At 40.6% G+C, this 18,210-nt stretch overlaps 1 protein-coding gene across 3 annotated transcripts in view; it reads right to left on the bottom strand.

Moving 5' to 3' along the window:
- TENM1 (teneurin transmembrane protein 1) overlaps positions 1 to 18,210 on the bottom strand; it is a 3,721,864-nt gene that overhangs the window by 669,650 nt on the left and 3,034,004 nt on the right. For all 3 annotated transcript variants that reach the window (XM_044054336.1, XM_044054337.1, XM_044054338.1), the window contains one exon: positions 3,124 to 3,356. In XM_044054336.1, the coding sequence (XP_043910271.1) occupies positions 3,124 to 3,356 (233 nt within the window). The remainder of the gene's footprint in view (positions 1 to 3,123; positions 3,357 to 18,210) is intronic.

Below are 18,210 nucleotides of genomic sequence, written 5' to 3'. Positions count from 1 at the left end.
CACAGACAGGATCCAGGAAGTTAAAATTGGGGATTCTTCCTCTACAAGGAGGCAAGTCACAAGTGGAGTCCCTCAGAGATCAGTCCTTGGACCACTCCTTTTTGGCATTTACTTACCTGAAGTCAAGACCAATGTCAATAGACTCTGGCTGACTAAATTTGCAGATGATTGCAAATTAGGAGCAGTCCCTGAATCCCAAACTGACACAAATGTTCTCCAAAAAGGGCTGCCATAGACAAATAACTGGTGTCAGAGTCATGGACTAAAAGTAAATGCTAAGAAATGCATAATAGTATCCTTCAGCAAGTCATTCACCCCTGGTAACTATTATAGTCACAACATACCCCTTAGAGTTGACACAGTAGTCAGGGACTTGGGGACACACACAGACAGTAATCTAGCCTTTCACCATAACATGTCTACAGTAGTGAAGAAATTATTCTATGTTGCAAAACTTGTAAACAAAGGTATGGCATCTAGTCTAAGAAACCCATTGTTCCATTGTATTTGGCATTTGTCAGACATGTAATTGAGTACAATGCCTCCTTTGGTATGTGCCTAACCAGGCATATCCAACAAATGGAATGTCCACAGAGATTCCTCACTAAAATAATACAGGGAGTAAGTAAAATGTCATATACAGACCACCTCAAGGACCCTATCCCTGTATTCTGTCTCCTACAGGCTGTTGAGGTGAGATCAATGCTTGGCATACAAGGCATTGTCAGACCCCACTCTGATGGACCTCCTGCATATCAACAAAATAAACAGCACCAGAATTACCCATTCTAAAGACTTAAACCTTGCCTGTGTTAGAAATAGAACCTGCTGGAGACACAGGTATGTATCCCAGAGACTACCGTGTCTACGGAACAGGATCTGCATCCATGTGAAGTAGAGTTCGTCCCAAACCCAATTTAAGTGTAACCTGGACAACTAGATGGGAAACAGGAAATTTATCCCTGGCTTGGCACCTATGTCTCTAATGGACACAGACAATCTGTAAATGGTTCACCTCCCAAGCCCCTGCTTGTAAATGTCTCACCTCATAAGCCCCTGCTTACACTTATCAAGGGTACCAGAACTTGTCAGAGATTTGGGATGCATGGCTAGGCTTAAAAAGGCCCTTGTGGTAGTTAGCCTAGTAAACATCTATGGAACTATGAACTTAAGAGGCATGTACAGCTTGTAGGAAATTTATAGGGTTTTGGCATTATTAGGAGAGATACTTTGAATGCAGAAGTCAGTAATTTATGAGTGATATGCAGAAGGGCATTGCAGTACAGATACTCAAAAGATTAAGTGCATAAGTCAGGTAAAATGTCAAGAATTCCAGAAACTACAGAAAGCAGGGCAACTTGCCATTCAGGAGGAAAGGAACAATCCGGAATTAAGAAGTTATGGACAGTATAATGAGTCAGAAGCTATGGATAGTATAATTCACTTTATTTCAGTTTCTCAGCACTGTTACATGAGACTGTAATGCTGCTACTAAATAATAAACCACCTTCATCAGATCTTGTGTGTATACTTTTATTCTGAAAGGTGCACCTTCATCAGATCTTGTGTGCAGACTTTTATTCTGAAAGGTGCAAGAACATTTGGTACATAAAAGAAATAACTGGTACTTGTTCAGCACAGTTATGGGTAATTAAACAATTAAGACATTTATTCCAGTCATTCCAGTATCTTACAGTTTCATACTTTACTTTCACTTCTTCCATTCTGAATAATGGCATGTTGGCAATTGCAATATTCTGGTCCTTTCTTTCTATTTATATATTGATTCACATAATTATAATCATGCAACTTTGTTATAAATATTGAACTACCTCTGGCAGTGAGTGGGTCTGAAAACAGTCTAAGAGTCAGACCACTTATCAGGTCAACAGTTGATAAATTAAAATAACGTGACTTGGTAACATTTTCTGGAGCTCTGCAACTTGCAGTTTCTTTATCTATGTTATTACAGGGTAAAATGTTTGCTATTTGTAAAGATGCCGTATGCACTGCTCATAACCTAGTAACTGATGGGATGAAGCTCCTTTATATGAACATATACCATACAGTGAGACCCTGGCGGATCCTTCCTGACACAGTGAGTTCAGGCTGTTACACCTAGCATTATTAGTAGATCTGTTTTTTCTAATACCTACAAAGCATCACATCATGGGGGGGGGGGGGCACAGATGTCTATACCTAAAGTAACCCTAACGTGCAGTGTTTGCTTAAATGCAGACTGTAATGGAGACATTAAGGTCTGCTACAATGAGCCATCCATTTTCTTTGCAAGAAATGATGACTGAATATATGTTACAGAGATGGTACTGGTTTTGTCAAGCAGAGTTAAAAGAGGAGTTTCTTATTGTTTGGAGCCAAGAAGAAAAGCCTTGCATGGAATTTAAGCCTGCACTATAGTCTGGCTATGAACAGGACACTTATGCCAGTCGGGTTGTGGAGGTAAAACATTGTCAGCTCTGTGATGGTGTATATTGTATCATCTGTGTCATCACTGTTTAGGTCTGTGCACTCCATATTCTAGTCATGCACGCTGATCTAGTATGTCTAGTTATAAAATCTCTGACATGGGTACAGGTGTGTGACATGCTAATTTCCATATCACCACTGATAATCTGTACTGTTTCCTTTGGCAAGCTTTATTTGATGGAGGTATAAACACCATGCATAATGTCTTTGCTTTTCATTTCATACCTGTCTGTGAATTGCAAACACTTTGCACGATCTTAATACAGTGACAGTAATGTTTATGTTTTGCACTGCTTGCTCATAAATAGTGCATTAGCATACACTGAAAAATGTTATTAAATAAATGCTGTATAGACACCCCCAATGTGAATTAGGTGATCTGACAGTAATCAGCCAGAATCCTCTTAAACCCTCTCAAAAGTGCTCACATATGAAAATAATTAACTAATTAACTATATATTCCAATTTCACTGTTGTTTTCAGTTTGTAATTGTTAAATTGCATATAACATTTTCTCTTTTACTGAACAAATGCAGTATTCAAAAATATGAGACTTGTACTGATCAAAGACAGTGTAACATTACAGATGATCGCTATAGTAACAACAGAAACAAAAGAAAACACCAAATTTCCTACCTCTGGGGCTGTTGAGCGATGCTTCAGATGCCTTCCCACCCTCTCCACAATTGTTTAAGTCAAATGGAAGGCATTGATCTCCATTTCCCGCAACCACCTCAAAATTCCTGGTTAAATCTTTTATTTCTGTAAGTGATTTCACTTTGTAGACCCTTCTAGTATTTGTATCTGAGAGATACAGTGCTTCCGTTACTGGATCAACTGCCAAGTAATACTTGTGAGCTGGGCTGGTGCTAAACAAAATAGAACACAGTCATCATTTTAAACTTGTTAGCATGTGTATGTATATTTACTTAAACATTTTAAAAATAGCCCATCTTCCATACAAGTTAGTATGCTTGTGCTATGCACTTTTAATTACCCTCTAAAATCCTCATTTTAAGTAATTTTATTAACAGCTTTCCAAAAGTATTAATCTTCATAAAGAGTTTTTAATATAGTCATATCCAGCATCTGACAAGAAAACCTATGATTCACATTACTGACCACTAGTAGACTTTGCAACACACAATTGCAATACTTATTTAAATGCAATAAAGCAAGATATTTTATATTTTACTGCATGTAAACATATTTTCCTTAGCTCCATTTAGAAATCACTGGACTCTAATAAAATTTGTTTGTGTCAGGATTTTAACTAGTATAGCAGCTGCAAGTTATGAAACACTGTGGGCCAGATTCAAAAGAGTTGCTGTCCAGTGAAACACTGTTCTGATTCCAAAAGACTTGCTCTCAGGGTAAGTGATCACTTACACTGACAGAATCTCCTATGGAATCGGGCCCTGTATCTAGCATCATTCCATTTGCATATATGAAATGTTCCTGAAGCATAAGTGGTTCTGATGGCAGAGCATTATACTTTAAATGTTATCGTATTTTTTTCTATAACACTTTATGTCCGACACTGGCCTGAAGCATTGCTTCCAACCAACTCTGGGTCCAGTGTTTTAAACTGATTAAGAAGACATGTAGTAGGTGGATTGGACACTCTAAAACTGGCCCTAGGTAATGTGTGTGTGCACGTGTGTGTGCCTTCTGTGGAAGGTTGGGCTCTGGGCTGGCAACTGGACACCATAAAACTTCACCACCAGACGTTCTGTGAACTGTTGTTCCACTGTGGCGACCCCTAATGGGAAATGCTGAAAGGAGAAGAAGAAAAAGAAGAACGATTGTAAAATACAAACCTGTTTTACCCTCAAGTATTCTCAAGTAAAATATGCAATTTTTTCCTTTTGCTAGATGTTTACCTTTTAAACATTAGGTTTCTCAGCATATTTTAAAGGAAGAAATATCAGTACAGAGCTACATACACATACTCTATGGCATTAGAATAAATGCAATAATAACACTGCCCCTTCTAAAAATGACCAGTGCTATTTTCCCTAAAATGTGAAAAAGTGCAAATCGATAAAAATAAGAAGAAGCAAAGGCAGGATTCTATATGGGATACAATACTTCTTTCCAAAGTTAGATTTCAGAATCACAGACTACGGACAGCAAACTTAACTTACAAACAATACTAGAATTAACTTTATGACTGCAATTTGTCATGCTGGGGACTTGACCAGCTATGTATCCTATTCTCACTTCTGAGATGTTAGGCCTCTATTTTTTTTCCAAGTGCTGATCCTGTAATTCCATCATCTGACATTATCTTTTTCATTCAAAGGTCATGTTTGTAAAAGTTAAGCATTACTTCCTATTGCTTTTCAACAATTTGCAAACAAGATAACATATTATTTCAAAAATTCTCAAGACAAAGTTTCCTTTTGTAAAATTTGAGAGGTCCATGATGATTAGGGAGTCCAGTTACCAGTTATTATAGTTCTGGAGTCCACCTACAGAAGACAAAGTTTTTGCATGTTTGTGCAAGCAGAAACAGACACACACACTTTCTGGTGGTGCAGTTGGTTAATGTACATGGAATAACTGGTGATTAGGCAAGTGTGATATATCACAAAAACATTAATAGATAATGTAAATCCATTTGAAATTTGAAGAATATGAGGTACTCCAGTTAAAATCTGCTAGAACTGAACATTGCACGTAGTTGTCACAAATACTGCTGCACAATTATATCTACTGGAAAATCACCAGAAGGGGAAAATAACTGACCCATAATAAAAGAGTCAAGAGTCGGTCAGTATCTGTGTTGGGGGAGGGGTGGAGAGTGCCAAGACAAATGTTGGTAAAAAAAAAAAAAAAAAAAAACTATACTGAATCAGGACAAATATTTGTTTTTACTTCTGTTAAAATGAGAAGAGTTGCAGAACTTCAAATACAATACAACTTAAGCAGCTTCCATATACAGTTGCTGGGAAGAAGTCTGACACAATGGTTAAGGTATTTGCCTTTCAGGCAACAGATATAAGGTTTGATTCCCATCAAGCGAAATTGGCTATGCTTAAAATGGTCCATCATGGTAGCTAGCCTAGTACTTATCAATGAACCTATGAACCAATATAAATGATAATGGATCTTGAGTAGATTCACTATCTTTACCTTTAATTATATTTATTCCAGGATGATATCAAGCATTGCATTTGTTGATATAAATATTTTTACAGGTATGAACACTGAAAAACAAATGGTCAAAACATGCACTAAGAATTCTGAAATTGGTTTTAATCATGTATTTGGCATTGATGAGCTCGGAATAAGTTGTAGGATCAATACAGCAAATGTCTAAACTGAGGATAGTTTTAGATTTACTTTTATCTGAAGCCATATCCAGTGGAAATGTTGGAGGCTGTCTGAACACTCATCTACCCATGAAACAACAATAGGGCATTATTTCCTTATACATGTATTTACTGCAGAGTTGGGCTACTCTCCTGAACCTTTTCAAGCAGGATTCTAGAATCAAGTAAAACACAGATGCAGGAAGCCAGCCAGCATTCTTGGAAGTGTATGCTGTTGGTCGACCAGCTGTCCCCTCCCACAAGCAAAGTAGCCAAAAATAGTTGAATGCACACCAACACTGTGCCAATGGTGTAGGTAAAATGTGGATAATGAGCATGGATTCTTGCCAAAATTATTGTCTTTTCTGTATGGTATATATCAAAAATATAGAAACATTTTACTGTGTTCTAGTTAAGCATATCAAATTAATTTTGGCTTACTCTGGGTAAAAAGAAAGCCAGTTTGGGGCGTACCAGTGCTAAATTTTGGAGTATTTTTCAATGTTTCTGTTATATACTTTTAATACTGAGTACATTTGCCAGAATAAACACATGTATGAGCAGGTGCTACTGATGTTTGAATGGCAGTACATTGCATTTTTATGAAGAAAACTATTAGAGCGGATGTAGTACGGATCTTTGTGAGATTTCACTATTTATCTGGTCACAGCTTAACTATTATTTTCTATTTATTCTTTCCTAGAAAGTTGTCATTTTAAAACACTTTTGCAAACCTGTTACCAACATGATGAAGGTAACTGCATAACTTACGACGAGCTGTCAACAGCCTAAGAAAACTGTGGTATGAGGCAAGTGTGAGCTTTTCAGGGAAGCAATTGGAATTGTATGCGTGTAAAAGAAAGAAATGGAGTATGCAAATCACAAAAACACATAGCACACTGATCTAAAGGTACTCAGGCCTCAGAATATCTGGCAGATCAAATCAAACACTAAAATAGCAAGCTACAACCATAAGTTTCTACTAATCATTTTGGCAATACATCATCCTTTAACTGCATTGTTCCAAATAATAAAACCCAGAGGAATTGGATATGCATTACGCAATCAGCTAATGCAAAGCTACCCATGATGAATGCTGCTCTAAAACATAAACCAGGCATAGCATAGTAGTTACAATGTGTGAATTAGCTATAGAATACTATACTCCACAGGGTACTCTGTCGTATCCTGATTTTGTTGCAAGATGTCTATATGTCAAGAACCTTACTATATGGCTGCAAAATGTAATTCAAGTTAGGCTACATTGAAAACGCTGCACTCCACATAGAAGGACAATAAAAATGAAGTTCCTTTCCCAAAGTTTTATGTAGTGGTCTTACCCAGTAGTTCTGTTTGATGTCAAATAAGCCAAAATAAACTACTAAAAGAATACCAGTGTCCTCAGGAATGCCATTTGCAGCACTGAAAAATAATCATATTTATTTGGCCATCTTTGTTGACCAGGATAGTCTGAATGGGCAAAGCTCATTTTCAGCGGAGGCCTGGGGAAAAAAGCTCCATCAAAGCTACACACACACACACACACACACACACACACACACACACACACACACACACACACATACACATATATACATATATATATAAAATTGCAGTTACATTATACATCATACATTTATAGTTTCTGAAATATAGTTATTGCATAACAGAACTACAGAAACTGCTATTTACACTGATAAACTGATGTGCTTTGTAAATAGTATTCACATTATATTTCCAAAAGACTTGCTGTTAGTGTAAGTGACCACTTACACTAAATGCAGGTCTTTTGGAATCTGTCCTGCAATGTAAGCCTGTTTATAGATAGGTCTTACACTGAGGTAAGTCATGTACACCGACAACAAATCTTTCAGAATCAGGGCATATATACATTGAGAATAACATTTTCGTAAGTTGGCCCTCTGAGGTGTTTATTTCACTACAAATTAGCCTAGATGTGTTTTATTAAGAAACAAAACTTTAGGATTGAGTCATATGCCTTGAGTTACAATATCCTTTGAAATTAGGATATATTTGTTAGTTAATGATGAAGGGATGGGTACCAGGAGTATCATAACAGTAAGTGTAATAAAATGAAGGTGGTAGAAATACAGGTTTTGTGTAACAGCATGTTCATAGGTTCATAGGTTCATACTAGGCTATCTGCCCAAGGGCATTTATAAGCCTAGCCCATAGTTATGTGGCTTTCGCCACCCCTTTAGTTTGAATAAAAACTATGCCTATCATTTTTCTGTGCCTCTGTCAAGCAGTGACACTGAAGTAATCCCTGGGGTATATCTGCGATCTCCCATCCATTGGTCAAGATTCCTCTTGAACAAGGCCAGCCTGCTCTGCCTCACATGTACCGGGATTTTGTTCCACAGCATAGGGAGTCTGGGTGATGAATCTGTCCCTCCAGCACGTTCTATTTATAACCGTGTCAAGGTTTAAGTCTCCGCCTTGTGGTTCTGAGGGATCTAGATTTTGAGGTGAAGCATATTCATCAAATCTGGGTTTGACATGGCCTTATATGTCAGGCACAGGTCACCTCTGAGCAAGCGGTATGAGACTGAATAAAGCTGGAGTTCTTTCAGTCGGCATAAGACATATTTTTGAGACCCTTTATCCTTTTGGTGAGGAACTTTGGGGCCTTTCAAGCTGCATCAGGTGTCTGGTCAGATACATTCGAACGGGCATTGTACTCAATCATAGGTCTAATGAGTGATGAGTACAGGGGGGGGCTGACCTACCTTGATAGATGTGAATCCTTCATGATCAGGTGAAGATATATATAATCCTAACTCCTTTAGCAACATGAGTGTCAAACGAAAAGACTAACTACTACTGTGTCCCCAGATCATCCCCTGATCCTTTTTTCTGTGCTCAGTGGATTGTCACCTATGGTAATGTGGTAGTTTTCCCGTTTCTTATGACTATGACTATTTATTTTTGCATTTTTTTTTAGGCCACACTTCCAGGCCATGGCTCTGGCAGGCCCTTCTGGAGGCTTCTGTGGTGTATGTGTTGTCGACAGTGTGGTTTTTATGTTGGTGTTCATCCAGTTTGCAGTACATAGTCAACTTTGTACTTTCTGTACTCCTGTGTACTTCTGAACTTCAGAAAGTAGACTCCAGGACTGAGCCTTGTGACCTGACTTGTGGACACACCTTGGAGGACACAGCTCCAGCAACTCTGACCCAGCTGACTCTGTGGTTACAGCCAGGTTCTGTCGCAGTTGGTGGTTGCAACATCTTGTGTGATGTATGAGTTTTCATTCAATGATACCTGAGTGGGGTATTGTGTCAAGGCCTTTGCCAGGTCGAGGTAGGCTGTATGGACTACCTTTCCCTCATCAATGGCCTTGGTGACTGTCTCGAAAAAGTCAACCAAGTTTAAGAGGCAGGATCTGCCTTTGACAAAGCCAAACTGGGTTGGATCCAAAGTCTGCAAGTTCCCTATGTCTTTATTTATGAGTTCCATTATGATCCTCTCCATGGCTTTGCAGATAAGGCTTGTCAAGCTAATGGGGCGGTAATTTCCAGGGTCTGTGGAGGCACCGCCTTATGAAGTGGGACCACAGTCGCGCGCCACTCCTTGGGCACGTATCCTGAGGTGAGGCTAAGATTAAACAGCTGTCCTAACTGTGGGTTTAATTCCTCGTTGAGTTCATGAAGCACACAGCCGGGGACACCATCCGTCCCATGGATGCTGTGTTTTTGCCTTAGTGAGGGCAGTTCTCACCTGGCGTTGGAGATGTTTGGGGCTACAATCCTCTGGAATAGATATCTCTCCTTTTGGGGAGGGGAGAAGTTTGCACTGAACCTGTCAGCCAGTATGTTAGCAATGTGTGTAGGTTCAGTAATTTTCACATCATTTTGAACTAATTCTGAGCATATCTGGGAGTTTCCTCCTAGGTTTCTAACATAGCTAAAGAAGGCCTTATGATTGTCTTTAGAGTCCTTGGCGATTTTTCTCTCAAAATTTGCCTTGGATGATTTTATGAGAGCTCTTAGTTTTTACTTATAATGATCAAAGGTGTCTTACCTTTCAAGGATTTTGCTCTATCTTGTAGTAGCTTCCTCCTTTTGTTGTAGAGCTTGTTTATGGCTGGGGTCCACCAGACTGGACGCTTGCCTTTGGTACAGAGAGTCTTAGTTTTGTTTGGGATTGCCTGATCCATGCAGTCCTGTAGGTGCTGGTAGAAGGCATTTGTAAGTGATTCAGCGGTTTGAGTAATGTTTACCACTGGCTCAGGGGCCTTAAAGGAGACCACACTAGTTTTAGAAGTGTGAAATCGGCTTTTGAGAAGTTTTCACTGTGGTCTTTTTGTTTCAGGTGGGGCGGGATGAGGACCTCCAGCGAGATTAGTTTATGATCTGATCTCACCAGTGAGGGGTATACTTCCGGTGTTGAACATTTTGATCCCATGTTCGTGATGATGAGATCAAGTATGTTTTCACCTCTTGTGGGATGGTGACTAGTTGTTCCATGGCATTTGAGTTTATGAACTCCAGGAATCTTTGGGTTAGAGTGTTCGGGCTTGAGTAGTGTTCCCAGTCTATATTAGGGTAGTTGAAGTCACCTAGTATGATGGTGTTTGGAGATACATTTATCCCTCCAATGTTTTCAGGAAGGCCATGTGAGGTTCCTGAGTTTGAGAGGGTGGCCTGTAACATGCTACAAATTGCAGAGCAGTCTTGCCTATGGTTAATTGCACCTGGATGGTCTCCGATGCATCGTGCGTTGCCACCAACCTTGAGGTGTGGGTGTCCTTTATGAATATGGACACCCCTCCTTTCTTGGTGTTGTCCGGATTTTGGGGCCGGAACGATGATATGAGGTGAAACCTGTTAGTGCTGGGGTGCTCTCAGGAGCCTTGAACCAGGTTTCTGTCACAGCACAGACATCGATGTTCTCCATATTGAGAAGGGCCTCGAGTCGTGCATCTTGAGATTGAGACTTCTGGCACTGTGCAGCATTACCCTTAGTTTTTTTCCTTTTTGGTGTTCTAGAGTGGTAGGTTTAGAATTTGAGCCTTGCCTAAAAAAGGCACTATGGGGGTGGCAAGAGCCTTTGCCAATATCCGGAAGCCCAGGGTGACAGGTGCAAGCCGTCCCTCATGGCAGCGTGGCTTGTCCAGCATGTCATCCCAGGCAGACAGACATTGGATCCCCTTTGAATGACACCAGAATTTAAGCCAATTATTAAAGCTGATCATCTTATCATTGTATTGTGGCATCATTCTAGGTGAAGGTAGGATACTGCTCAAGGTCAGGGTCATACCTGCCTGGGCTACATAATCAGAGAGCTCCTCGGCGTCCCTTTTCATGTAGTCCAAGGAGGTACGTCTCAGGTCGTTGACACCAGCGTGGACAATGACTGAGTCGTACTTGTACCTGCTGTTGAGAGACCTGAGTGCTTGCGTTATGTGGCGGATTCTAGCGCCCGACAGGCAGCTTACTGTGACCTTCTCCTTACTCAGTCTGGTGAGCGGGACGTCAGTGTGCCTGACTATGGAATCACCAATGACAAGTGTGTCTGGCATTTTGTTTGGCCTTAAGGGCTGTGACTGTTTGACACTCTGACTGTGTGGTCTATGTGTTGCATGTGTTGGGTCGTGAGGTGGTAGTTGTTTGGGTGTCTGCTTTGGTGGCCTCTGCTGTTTTGGTAAATTTTTGACCAGAGCCTCCGGTATGTCTTTGTGTGAGTATGTGTATGATTTGAAGTTGTGATGGTACCATGTGTGACTGGGTATGTATTGTGTGTGGTTGCCTTCTCCTCCTGTCTGGTCTTGCCAGTCCTATGTTGAGAGAGCTCAGCCTCCAGTTTGGCCGTATAGTTGCATCTCTCGCATGTATTTGTGTTTTGTGGGAGAAGGAGAGGATTGTTCAGGTACATGAGGCAATTGTAACATTGCCTCAATATTCCCAGGTTCACCAGTTGAGCTGGAGAGGACACTAGCAACTGATCCCTCGACATACTAGAAGTAGTAGATAAAGAACTTTCAAAGGACTCCGGGGGAAGTGGGTTTTGGGCTGGTGGGGTACTATCTATAATAAGAGTGCTTTATCAAGGTGCAAGTACTGTAGGAGTAAGTGCTAGGCTTTACAGATAGAGAATAGTCTACTTGGGAATCAAGTAGAGATGAACTTTTCAGTTATAGGATATGCTGGTTAGATCAGCAGTACAGTTTAGCGTGTTTTATAACCATGACTGAGCAAGGTGCTGTCTCAGCATGACCATGTAGATCCCAGATTACTGGTAGGACAGCATAATAGGATTCATCTCAGAGAGCAGAAAGGCTAGATGAGAGAGTTAAACATGTTAGTGAACTGTAGAAAGAGTATGTTAATACAGCTAAGGAGACCAGGTGAAAGATGATTAAAGAGAAATATGAATTTGAGATGAGTGATTCAACCTGGTGAATAGCAAGAGCATAACCATGACTGAGCAAGGTGCTGTCTGACCATAACCATGACTGAGCAAGGTGCTGTCTCAGCATGACCATGGTTGAACAAGGCATTGTCTGACCATAACCATGACTGAGCAAGGTGCTGTCTCAGCATGACCATGACTGAACAAGGCGTTGTCTGACCATAACCATGACTGAGCAAGGTGCTGTCTCAGCATGACCATGGTTGAACAAGGCATTGTCTGACCATAACCATGACTGAGCAAGGTGCTGTCTCAGCATGACCATGACTGAACAAGGCGTTGTCTGACCATAACCAGGACTGAGCCAGGTGCTGTCTCAGCCATGACCATGACTGAACAAGGCACTGTCTGACCATAACAGTGAATGAGCAAGGTGCTGTCTGACCATAACCATGACTGAACAAGGCGCTGTCTGACTATAACCATGACTGAGCAAAGTGCTGTCTCAGCCATGACCATGACTGAACAAGGCACTGTCTGACCATAACCATGACTGAGCAAGGTGCTGTCTCAGCCATGACCATGACTGAACAAGGCACTGTCGGACCATAACCGTGACTGAGCAAGGTGCTGTCTCACCATAACCGTGACTGAACAAGGCACTGTGCAAGCAGGATTTTGAAGCCAGTGAGATTTTTAGTCATTTTTAGATGTTGAGGTATAGCATTCCAGACATTGGAGACATAATAAGAGTACAGAAAGTCCCTTGCTGAGATGTTAGACTTGTTTGTGATGAATAGGAATTTTTCCTCTGAGCAGAGATACCTTGAGGGGGAATAAGGCAGTAGAATATTTTGTAGTACTGTGCATTCTTCAAGGAGGTAAATCAGTTTGTGTGCATTAGCTAGTTTTAAGTATGTTAAGTAATGGTTTAGTTTGAGAAAGTTAAGCTCTTCTAAGGAATGGCAGTGGAAACTTCTATATGAGGTGCCAGTAACAAATTTAGTGATCTTGTTTTAACAGGAGGCTAGCTTCGATCTAAGTGTTGCTCTTATGTTTGCTAAAGAGAGTGAGGAGTATAGGAGGCTTGGAAGTAGATATTTTTTTTCTTGTTGTGCCAGTAAGGTAATGTCTGGCCCTAGAAAGTGATTCTAGTTTTTGATTACTTTTTTAATGGTTTGTAATATATGTTGTTCGAATTTGAAGTAGTCATCTATTACAATACTCAGTAGTTTAGTATTCACAGGTTCATAGGAGGGTATTAGGCTATTGGCCTAGGGCCTATATAAGCCTAGCCAAAAATGTACCCTGGCTTTCGCCACCCAAGAAAATTATTTTCCTGTGCCCCTGTCGAGCAGAGCCACAGAAGTGATCCCCGGGGTGAATTTCCTATCTCCCATCCAATCATCAAGACTTTTCTTGAAGAGTGCTAATGAGGAGCTCTGTTTGACATAGATAGGTAGTCTGTTCCAGAGTATGGGAAGTCTCTAGGACAGGAATCTATCCCTCCAGCATGTTCTGTTTATTGTGGTGATAAGGCTTAGGTCCCTAGAGCGTGTAGCTCGGAGGGATTGGGATTTCTTTAAGTGGAGTATGTCCAACAGCTCTGGGTTTGACATAGCTTTGTGTGTTAGGCAGAGATTGCCTCTGAGTAGGCGATATGCGACAGAGTAAAGCTGGAGTTATTTGAGACAGTCTGTGTAGGGCATCTGTTTGAGGCCAGTAATCCTCTTTGTGAGGTATTTCTGTGGCCTTTCCAGATGTTATAGATGTCTTGTGAGGTACATACCAAAAGGAGCGTTGTACTCTATAATGGGTCTAATGAGTGATGAGTAGAGGGGTACAATTACCTCTTTTTTTCTGGATGAGAAACCTTTTGTGATGAGGTGAGCCACGTAGAAGAATTTCCTGGCCACTGTGGCATGTGGTTGTCAAAGGAGAGACTACTGTCCACCTGTGTCCCAAGGTATCTTATCACATTTTCAGCATTAAGTAGACTACCAGCTATGTAGTAGTTCATGGGTCCAGAGTTTTTACCAAAGGACATGGCTTTGACACCAGGCATCTATCTCAGTGAGGCCGTTTTATAGTATGTCCACATCATTAGGAGTTTCGATTATGGCTCCTAGTTTGCAGTCATCTGCAAACTTTGTTAGCCAAAGACCTTCTGTGTTAGCCTGTACTTCAGAGAAGTAGATACCAAACAGGAGAGGACCCAGGACTGAACCCTGTGGTACTCCACTTGTCACTGGTCTGAAGTCGGATTTGGAGTCTGCTATTTTCACAGTGTGGGTTCTGTCCGTGAGCCAGTTGGCAACCCATCTTGTGACATAGGGATTTACACCTAGTTTAGTGAGCTTATCTATAACTCCAGAGTGGGGGATGGTGTCGAAAGCCTTGGCGAGATCTAGATAAGCTGTGTGAACCACCTTACCCTCATCTATGGCTTTGGTGACTGCTTCAAAGAAGTCAATCAGGTTTAGGAGACATGATCTGCCTTTTACAAATCCGAACTGGGTAGGGTCCAGAGTTTGGAGATTACCAATGTCTTTATTTCTGAGTTCCATGATGATACGTTCCATGGTCTTGCAGAGCAGGCTTGTCAGGCTAATGGGGTGGTAGTTCTTGGGGTCCGTCGTGGCTCCCCCTTTGTGGAGTGGGATCACCGTCGCGGTGCGCCATTCAGTGGGCACAAAGCCTGAGGTGAGGTTATGACTGAACATGGTACTTAGGTAGGGTGCCAGTTCATTCTGTAGTTCGTGTAGAACGCAGCCTGGGATATTGTCAGGTCCCATGGATGCTATGTTTTTGGCTTTGGAGAGTGTGTTTTTTACCTGTGCAGCCATGATTACAGGAACTTTGCATTCCTCTGGTATAGAGATGGGCCCTCTAGGGGGTGAGAGGGGGGAAAAGTTAGCACTGAACCTATCTGCCAGGATGTTGGCAATATCAGTTGGTTCTGTATATTTAGTGCCATTGTGCTGTAACTCAGAGCAGATCTGAGTGTTGCCATTGAGATTCTTGACATAGCTATAGAATGCTTTGTGGTTGTCTTTAGAGTCAGTGGTAATTTTGTTTTCGTAACTAGCTTTGGAGGATTTTATGAGGGATCTCTGCTTCTTACTGAGCTTGACCTGGGCATTCCTCCAGTCATGGGATTTTACTCTTTTTTTACAACAGTTTCTTTCTTCTGTTGTAGAGTTTCTTTATGGCAGAGGACCACCAGATCAGTTTCCTTTTTTTGGAGGATAGCATCTTGGTTCTATTAGGGGTAGCATGATCCATAAACTCGTGTAAGTGCTTATAAAGTGCATTTGTGTAGGATTCAGCAGTCGTACCTCTATTGTCCGTCTGCATAGGTGTCATGAGGTTTGCCACTTCTGTCTTAAGAAAGTGTGAAGATGGCTTTGGAGAAGTTTTTTACAGTGGTTTTTAATTACCAGTTTGATGTTGGTAATATTTGATGATGTAATCATGAATGATTGCTTTTGGTTTTGATACTGTTTGGGTGTGAAGATCATAAGTTTAGTTTTTGTTTTGGGATTAAGAAGCAAGTTTTAATTTTTTAGCCAGGTTTCAACAGAAGAGAAGCTTGAGTTATTTCCTGGAGTTTGTATAGTGTTGAAACTGTACATATTAATGATGAATTATCTGCATACTCTTCTATGCTAGCATAGTGTGTGGCAGCATGGAGGTGTTTATGATGATGTCCTGTTATGGAACATTGTGGGACTCCTACTTTAACTGGTACAAAGGGTGAGTACTTCTATTGTCATTTAACTGCTTGTTGTCTTCCAGATAAACAAATATGAACCCATGAAAAGGAGGATTGTGGGAGACTGATAAGAGGGGAGTTCACCAAGTAAATGATGGAGTGACACCATGCCAAATGCTTTAGGACATGGTGGACATAAGTTTGTTGTTATTCCTCTGCTGGTTTATAGCATTAGAAAAATGTAGGAGAACAGTTGTATTCTGATAAACACATACTGAGTTTTGCAGAAGGTTATTTAAGTTAAAATGATGAATAAGCTCCTTAATGGACATATTTTGAGGATTGTTGACAGGGGAGAGAGAATAGCAATAAGTAAATAGTTATTGAAATCTGTTGCTCTGCCTGTATGTAATGCTATGATGGAAATATTTTTCCAGACTGCTGGAATGTATTTTGAAGATATGGGCCTATTTATCAAAATGGAGACAAGGAAAGCTATAGTATTTGCATTCATTTTTAGGTTTTCAGAGGGGGAGGTGGTCAGCTGCTTAAAAGGTTGGTTTTAGATTTGTTAGGAGCTTCGAATGGTGGAGGTCAAGTACAGGATTAAAGTCAAAGGGGATATGATTGGGTAGGGTAGGATGATCAGGTAGAGGTATTGTTATTTGAGGTAATTTGTATTGGCTATATAAAGTGGGAGTTGAACTGAGTAGGACTTGAATCAGTATTGTTATGTGTGGCATGGGGTGGTAGTTAGGCCTGGACATAATCATTTATTAAACAATGACCAAAAGAGTTTGTGGTTTGTTGTTTTGATATCTGCATTGCAGATTATTGTAATAGGTTTGTTTGCCCTTTCTAACATGGTATCTTGTGAGGTTTCTAAGCTGTCTAAATAATTTATATGAATTTTGAGTTCTAGTTTTGTTCCACTCTTTCTAGGCTTTATCCTGTTGTAGCATAATGTTTTTTGTTTCCTTTATTAGCCATTGCATAGAGTTGGATTTAATCATTTAATTACATGCAGGAGCACATTTGTTAAGAAGTTTTGGGAAAATATCATTGAAATGTGACACAATGGCATGTAGGGGTATGGACTTTAGTATTCATCATTTATACTGTGCTAATGATTTGATAAACACATCTTTGTTAAATTGGGTTGAGTTATGTACTTGGTCATTTATCTTTTGCCTGTGTTTAATGTTGTTACTTCTAATTGAATAAGTTGGCAAATGGTCACTTAGGGTGTCTGAAAAAGGCCTATATTACTTCACTGAACATTCATTACCATAAATACCTATTCATCGACCTCTTTACATTGAACATCCCTTCATAGAATGTTAAAATCAGTGAATGGCTTAGATAGGGAAGGGAGTTAGTTGGCCATCATTAGAAAATGTGCCCTTTCCTCCACAGTATTATAAAGTTGGAGTTGCCATATATAAGTAAGGAGGGTGTGGGGCATAGATCTCAACCTCTTAAGAGGCCAGTGTGGAACACAGACCCTAACAATGTGTGACAAATGGTCAAAATGTGGAACACCCTATTTTTGTACTGCGCAAAATGTGCCATTGCCATGGAGCATGGTAGAACATCTGTAAAATTCAGTAAGACACGTCTCAGATCCAAAACCTTTATTTTATAATCTGCTATTCTAGCCTGCCAATATACTACTGAACAGCCTAGCTCAAATTCCCAGTTCCTATCTTGCTGGGCAACTGGACACACACCACTGGGGTTTATGGACAGCATACACTGGTCAATAGGGGCACGTCCATCCCACCCAATGTTAGGATGAGTCCCTGGTGTAAGTCAGAGCAGGCTGGGTCCTCACTCCTATCACTGGCACATACCTATGCCCATTGGGTGACAGTCAACATGATCCAATCACTTAGAGCCACATTTTACAAGTCAAGTGGCTAGCTCTGCCACTGCACTCTGTCTGTGATCCGGGTTCTCCTACTGCGCATCACAGTAGACACCAAAGCAGATGGTCTATGGAACTCTTCCCCTTATAGGGCACCATATTGAGTCTATTTCCATTCTAATGCAATAGCTGAAGGTCTAAGCACTAATGACTCAAGAGAATCTGACTGCTGTAGGGGATAACAAGGTCAGAAGCAGCTGGTAGTTTGTTGAGCAGAAATCAAGAACATCAGGTAAATGAGGAGACAGGATATCAATTAGGCAAGTAGGAGTGGGATGAACAAGGTAGCTGGGAATGTTAAAGAAGGATCTTTATAAGGTTAAGAGCAGCTAGATCAGAGTCTCATTTTTCTATATAGTCAGCAAGAACCCCACCCACTTCTCTTTGTT

Source organism: Protopterus annectens, chromosome 13.part0 (genome assembly GCF_019279795.1).
Source record: "Protopterus annectens isolate FY-2018-M chromosome 13.part0, PAN1.0, whole genome shotgun sequence".
NCBI lineage: Eukaryota > Metazoa > Chordata > Ceratodontiformes > Protopteridae > Protopterus > Protopterus annectens.
This window is presented reverse-complemented; position numbering and strand designations above follow the sequence as displayed.